This window comes from Littorina saxatilis, linkage group LG8, assembly GCF_037325665.1.
Source record: "Littorina saxatilis isolate snail1 linkage group LG8, US_GU_Lsax_2.0, whole genome shotgun sequence".
NCBI classification, from domain to species: Eukaryota; Metazoa; Mollusca; class Gastropoda; order Littorinimorpha; family Littorinidae; genus Littorina; species Littorina saxatilis.
The window spans coordinates 51,555,394-51,562,893 of NC_090252.1; the positions used below are offsets into that span (position 1 = coordinate 51,555,394).

Sequence of the window (7,500 nt, forward strand, 5' to 3'; positions counted from 1 at the left end):
CACACCACCAACGAGTGATTCTAAAACTGTCACTCCAACAACGAGTGATTCTACAACCGTCACACCACCAACAAGTGATTCTACAACCTGTCTCACCACCAACGAGTAACTCTACTACCGTCACACCACCAACGAGTGATTCTACAACTGTCACTCCACCAACGAGTGATTCTACAACCGTCACACCACCAACGAGTGATTCTACAACCGTCACACCACCAACGAGTGTCACTGCAACCGTCACACCACCAACAAGTGATTCTACAACAGTCACAACACCAGCGAGTGATTCCACAACCGTAACACCACCAACGAGTGATTCTACAACCGTCACACCACCAACGAGTGATTCTACAACCGTCACACCACCAACGAGTGATTCTACAACCGTCACACCACCAACGAGTGATTCAACAACCGTCACACCACCAACGAGTGATTCTACAACCGTCACACCACCAACGAGTGTCAGTACAACCGTCACTCCACCAACAAGTGATTCTACAACCGTCACACCACCAGCGAGTGATTCTACAACCGTAACACCACCAACGAGTGATTCTACAACCGTCACATCACCAACGAGTGATTCTACAACCGTCACACCACCAACGACTGATTCTACAACCGTCACACCACCAGCGAGTGATTCTACAACCGTAACACCACCAACGAGTGATTCTACAACCGTCACGCCACCAACGAGTGATTCTACAACCGTCACGCCACCAACGAGTGATTCTACAACCGTCACACCACCAGCGATTGATTCTACAACCGTCACACCACCAACGAGTGTCACAACAACCGTCACACCACCAACGAGTGTCACTACAACCGTCACACCACCAACGAGTGTCACTACAACCATCACACCACCAACGAGTGATTCTACAACTGTCACTCCAACAACGAGTGATTCTACAACCGTCACACCACCAACAAGTGATTCTACAACTGTCTCACCACCAACGAGTAACTCTACTACCGTCACACCACCAACGAGTGACTCTACAACTGTCACACCACCAACGAGTGATTCTACAACCGTCACACCACCAACGAGTGATTCTACAACCGTCACACCACCAACGAGTGTCACTGCAACCGTCACACCACCAACAAGTGATTCTACAACAGTCACAACACCAGCGAGTGATTCCACAACCGTAACACCACCAACGAGTGATTCTACAACCGTCTCTCCACCAACGAGTGATTCTACAACCGTCACACCACCAACGAGTGATTCTACAACCGTCACACCACCAACGAGTGATTCTACAACCGTCACACCACCAACGAGTGTCACTACAACCGTCACACCACCAACGAGTGTCAGTACAACCGTCACTCCACCAACAAGTGATTCTACAACCGTCACACCACCAGCGAGTGATTCTACAACCGTAACACCACCAACGAGTGATTCTACAACCGTCACATCACCAACGAGTGATTCTACAACCGTCACACCACCAACGACTGATTCTACAACCGTCACACCACCAGCGAGTGATTCTACAACCGTTACACCACCAACGAGTGATTCAACAACCGTCACACCACCAACGAGTGATTCTACAACCGTCACGCCACCAACGAGTGATTCTACAACCGTCACGCCACCAACGAGTGATTCTACAACCGTCACACCACCAACGAGTGTCACAACAACCGTCACACCACCAACGAGTGTCACTACAACCGTCACACCACCAACGAGTGATTCTACAACCGTCACACCACCAACGCGTGATTCTACAACCGTCACACCACCAACGAGTGTCACTACAACCGTCACACCACCAACGAGTGTCACTACAACCGTCACACCACCAACGAGTGATTCTACAACCGTCACACCACCAACGCGTGATTCTACAACCGTCACACCACCAACGAGTGTCACTACAACCGTCACACCACCAACGAGAGATTCTACAACCGTCACACCTCCAACGAGCGATCCTACAACCGTCACACCACCAACGAGTGATTCAACAACCGTCACACCACCAACGAGTGATTCTACAACCGTCACACCACCAACGAGTGTCACTACAACCGTCACACCACCAACGAGTGATACTACAACCGTCACACCACCGACGAGTGTCACTACAACCGTCACACCACCAACGAGTGATTCTACAACCGTCACACCACCAACGAGTGATTCTACAACCGTCACACCACCAACGAGTGATTCAACAACCGTCACACCACCAACGAGTGATTCTACAACCGTCACGCCACCAACGAGTGATTCTACAACCGTCACACCACCAACGAGTGATTCTACAACCGTCACGCCACCAACGAGTGATTCTACAACCGTCACACCACCAACGAGTGATTCTACAACCGTCACACCACCAACGAGTGTCACTACTACCGTCACACCACCAACGAGTGATTCTATAACCGTCACGCCACCAACGAGTGATTCTACAACCGTCACACCACCAACGAGTGATTCTACAACCGTCACACCACCAACGAGTGATTCAACAACCGTCCCACCACCAACGAGTGTTTCTACAACCGTCACATCACCAGCAAGGGATTCTACAACTAGGACCTTTCCAAACACAACCAGTAAAGGTAAGTGAGGGTACATGCGTTACATATTGTCTTTTAGTCCACGCCAACGTTCGTCGTGCTTTGATTTATAAACAGTAAGTATTCTTTAGGCCGTACGTCACTCTATTTATTTGTTAAGGGGTGATTCTCGATTTATGTTATTTGATACCGATACATGTAAAGTCTGGCGGTGACCTTATTATTGATTTTCAACTACTGATATCTTGATGTCACCGAGACAAAATTTCTTATCGAAATCTTGTGTAACTTCATCGGGAGTCATGCAGAAGAATTAAGTGACAGCATTTTTATGTGACACGAGTTTTCACGTTATGACGTCTTTTCGAAATTTGTTTTGCTTTTGATGTGATTGATTTCACTTCGAACATTAGGGTTTTAAAGAGATTTCTTGTTTTTGTTTTTGTATCGTATCATATGTCTTTTGCGATTGTTAAAGATTCAATTATATGTTTTTGCCTGGGTGTGTTGTTAAGGCAGAAAGTTACCCTAATAAGTGCCTGCTCTTCTTGTTCAGCTACCTACCTACTATATATTGTTTTTCGGGCGTAATTCTAAGCTTGAAGAATGTAAAGGAAAATATGTGTACATCTATATTCATGTTATTTATTTTATATCACAGAACATAAAAGACGCCCCGAGGAGCCATGAACGTTTAAAATGTGTCCTTCATGTTATAGAATTTTACTTTGAGATTCTTTTCTGATGTGTTCAGGAACCTCTGGAATGGGATTGATTTGTGTCCAATGTGGCGATGAAAGGGCGGTCTCCTTACACTTTTGTAAATTACAGAAAGGAAAGAAATAACGCAATACAAAATTCAGGTATTTGGGAGTAATGCCAGAATTGTTCAATGTTTTAGATTAGCACTGTTACTTTCTTGTGAACTTCTCAACAGACAGTTTTTGACTTCTTTGAAGCGTGATCTCGGTATATTTGCAGGCGACACACCTGACGATGTAATGATCATCATCTTCATTATCTGTGTCTTCGTAGCAGCTGCAGTTGTCATTCTTGTCGCTGCCGCCATCATGTTTTACAGAAAGCGTGAGTATCTCAATAACGACATTAGTTTTTACGAATTCAGAAAACGACGAAGGACTTTCTCTCTAAGCGTGGTTGGTTGGTTGGTTGGTTGGTTGACTGGTGGGTTGCTGGGTTGGTTAGTCTATTTCTTGCTTGGCTTCTTGCTTCTTGCTTGCCCTTGCCATGGCTTCTTGGCTGCTTGCTTTGTGTGTTGCTGATTGGTTTGTTACTTGGCTGCGTTGCTTGGTTGATTGTTTTGTAAGCTGCTTAAAGTTGGCTGCTTGGTTGACTGCTTGACTTCTTGTTGGTTGGCTGTTTCTTTGGCTCCTCAATTGGTTGGTTATTTCTTTCCTATAAGCATGATGGGTGTTGCTGTGTTTTAGTGCTTGTTTACCCCGTCAGTGGTTTTTTCTCACAAAAGCTTCAGTAATCATCATTGTCAATGATTTCAGGTCGAGAAAATGATCGTCGCCTCTTAAACGAAACACCATCAGAGAACAGTTCAGAGACAGCACAAAGCTCACACAGCACAACAGCCAGGACCCTGTCAAGCGTGCACGCTTCCCACATTGCTGACGAGGATGTTCAAGGCAACAGTGATGCAAACACAGATAATCTGTACGACTACGTGTCGCCCTTCCCGATGGGACATCCCTTCTTCACGCCGCCAGTAACCATTGCCATTCCACGGGTTCAGTTGTCAAAGGCACACTCCTAAACCTGAAAATGTCGGCTTTCCGTCTCAGATCTGGCCTGGGTTTTACATGTGACAAGACCATTGCTCCACTTGTTCTTCAAAGGACAATATAACAATATATAGCTATTCTGATGGACACGTGGGGGAATTCGGGGGCTGTGATTGGATGGTCTCACACATCCCTTTTCCGATCATCAAAGCATAACGCTACGAAAGTTGGCCATTTTTGCCGATATCCAAACGATATCGGCAATAACAAAGACGCATGGTTCCGGTTTCTTCCACGTGTATAAAGTACACGCATACCTCGCCAGGTTTGTTTCTGTCACTCTGTGACTAGTCGACAGACGATGCCATTTGCTTTGTGTGTGTTTTTGTTGTTGCTTACTGTACATGACATACATTACGTGTAAAATCCAGTTCTTTAACAGGCAACAAACCTTGCAAATTTCCAGAAGCTGCAATCTGAAGCGACCTATCTCGGATTCTAGCAGACGATCTCTCCAATGTTTAACACAAAATCAGCAAACTCTCCTGTCACATAGAACGTCCATTGTATAGTGCAATGTTGAAATGAAGTTACCGGTCTAAAACATTTCGTTGTTTCTTCTGAGACTATCCTTGTTCTCTTATCATCTACAGATTTACCGCTGTCTTCACCACGCGAATTTTCAACAGAAGTCAGACTTTCGAACATACAATCTACGTAGGCAAGCATTATACGTCATGACGTCATATGATTCCTAACATATTGACGTAATGCTAAGCATCCGGTTATCTCGAGTTTTCTCCGTAATACATGTCCGTGGGTTTTTCAATGTTCGGTTATTTCCGTGGCTTCATGCGGAAAGGGAACCGTCGTCTGCAATCAACGACATGGACCATTCTGGTACTTGTCGCTGACAAAAACATGATTCTAACACAGAATTTAATGTCAGAATAGCTATATAAACGCTATTGTGTTTTCATCGTAGCAATAGGGTCCGATATTTAGACTCGAACAAGTATAATGCGACTCGTCTTCGACTCGTCGGCATTATACTTGTCTCGTCTAAATATCGGGCCCTATTGCTACGCTGAAAACACAATAGCTGTTAATATCTCATATTTGAACTGAATCGTTAACAGTGTAAAGTCTGCATATAGGCCTTACTTATTTTTCTCATGCCCTATTATATTTATAGTGTTTCAGTATTTGAGAGAACTTTGATGTTGCGTGTCTGTGATATGTTGTTATTGAAATTCTGTGTTTCAAAACCGAATGTGTTAATTGGTGCGAAAATTGTTGCTTTAACTGAAATAAATTTTGACTTCTGGAAAAAATACGTAAAACCATGGGATTCCTTGAGAGAAAATTATTTGCTAACTAGATACTTTATTCAAGCCCCCTCCAACTGGAACTCACTTCCTCTCTCCCTCCGTCAACAACAGTCTTTAGAAGCATTTAAATCTGGCCTCAAGACTTTTCTTTTCCCTAAATAATCCTCAGACTACAGTTGCCTTGTCATCGTCATGTAATTTATGCGTAAGTGTATATGAGTGTACATGAGTTTTTAATGCGAAAGAATGTGTATGAGTGTGCCTTGTGGTGAGATATGTGCGCGTTATAAATTCTCGTATTATTATTATTATTATTATTATTATTAATATTATTATTATTACAGAGTATTCGCTATTACATGAACACAGACAACGATGCGGACAGACAGACAGACAGCCACACACACAGCCACACACACACACACACACACACACACACACACACACACACACACACACACACACTCTCTCTCTCTCTCTCTCTTGATTTTTAACATTATTTTATTCAGATACATTTTCACAAAGCCAAGGAATCTATGATATAATAACGGAGCACAACACACACATACACTCTCTCTTTTTCTCTCTCTCTCTTTTTCTTTCTCTGACTCTCTCTCTCTCTCTCTCTCTTTCTCTGACTCTCTCTCTTTATCTGACACTTTCTTTCTCTTACACTCTCTCTCTCTCTCTCTCTCTCTCTCTCTCTCTCTCTCTCTCTTAAGCGCTCAAAATACTTTTAAGCTTAAAATGTCTTCGCGATATTGAGTTTTGTTCTTACCAAAGCAATTAGTAGTTGGAACTATATATTTAATTTTAGTGCCGCACATCGCCTTAAATGTTCCTTGACATTTTGTTTTACAATACTGTAATAACTGCATTTGAAATAAACGTGTGACAGTAAATGTAAAGTTAGCTTCCATATATATATGTATTTATTGAAGGGACTTATAAAAATGAATTAAAACAATTGTGAATATTAATAGACACAGATTGCCGTTGCTATGGAAACAGTCGCCATATTGGAATCCTAGGAAATAATTGTTGTAATAAGGATTAATGAATTTTTAACCGCATATTCATTGATCCTTATTTCAAAAATTAATATAAATTCAACTGTTGGCTTTAATAAAAACATCGTTCTATATGATTGTAGATAGAAGTTTTGTGTATCTTTGTGCCAAATATTACGCATTTCTGATGTATGATGTTGGTGTAAAACCGTTTCCTAGAAACCCAATAAGGCGCTGTTTATGCCAGTTTCCATAGCGTCGGCAGTCTATGTCCTTTAGTTTTTGCAAGTTTTTCATTTCTTTTTATAAGTCACTTCAATAACTACCCAGAAAACTGAGTTACTCCATGTACTTTCCAAGTTTAATTTTGGTCATTTTAGTGCTTTACACCACCTTAACAATAATTGCAACAGCAATTTATTGTCCATTAAAATAGAAACTTTTTTTTTTGTGTGTGTGCCTTAGTTGCATGCAGTCCGCTTCAAGCTGAAAAATAAATGAAAAGAATGAAACCCTACGGTTTTTTTTTGTTTTGTTTTTTTCCTTTTTCCTTCTTTCTTTCTTTCTCTCTACAGCTGAGCGTCCTTCTTCATTGGCGTTTTATAAATTTATCAATTGTGTGTGGTTTTCTACAATGGACAAAATCTTGCATCTTTAATGTTGGTTATTGTCTTACATATGTCTGTGTTTGGGTTGACTTAGGTGTTGTTTGTGGCGGTGTCATAATGGAGTTAACATAGTAACAATCACAATAAATAAGAAGAAAAGCAAACTGTAAGCGTGCTAAAGTTTTCTTAGTAACAGTTCTTTGACGCATCCAACTTGCCTGTAAACGATGAACAG

General features: G+C 42.3%; 1 protein-coding gene across 1 annotated transcript in view; it reads left to right on the forward strand.

Moving 5' to 3' along the window:
• LOC138974723 (mucin-2-like) overlaps positions 1-5,598 on the forward strand; it is an 11,177-nt gene extending 5,579 nt beyond the window's left edge. Inside the window, exons 5-7 of the mRNA XM_070347447.1 lie at positions 1-2,607; positions 3,547-3,651; positions 4,083-5,598. The exon at positions 1-2,607 is cut by the window's left edge and continues 1,717 nt beyond it. Of these exons, the coding sequence (XP_070203548.1) occupies positions 1-2,607; positions 3,547-3,651; positions 4,083-4,348 (2,978 nt within the window). The 3' untranslated portion in view covers positions 4,349-5,598. The remainder of the gene's footprint in view (positions 2,608-3,546; positions 3,652-4,082) is intronic.
• Positions 5,599-7,500: the final 1,902 nt, after the last annotated feature.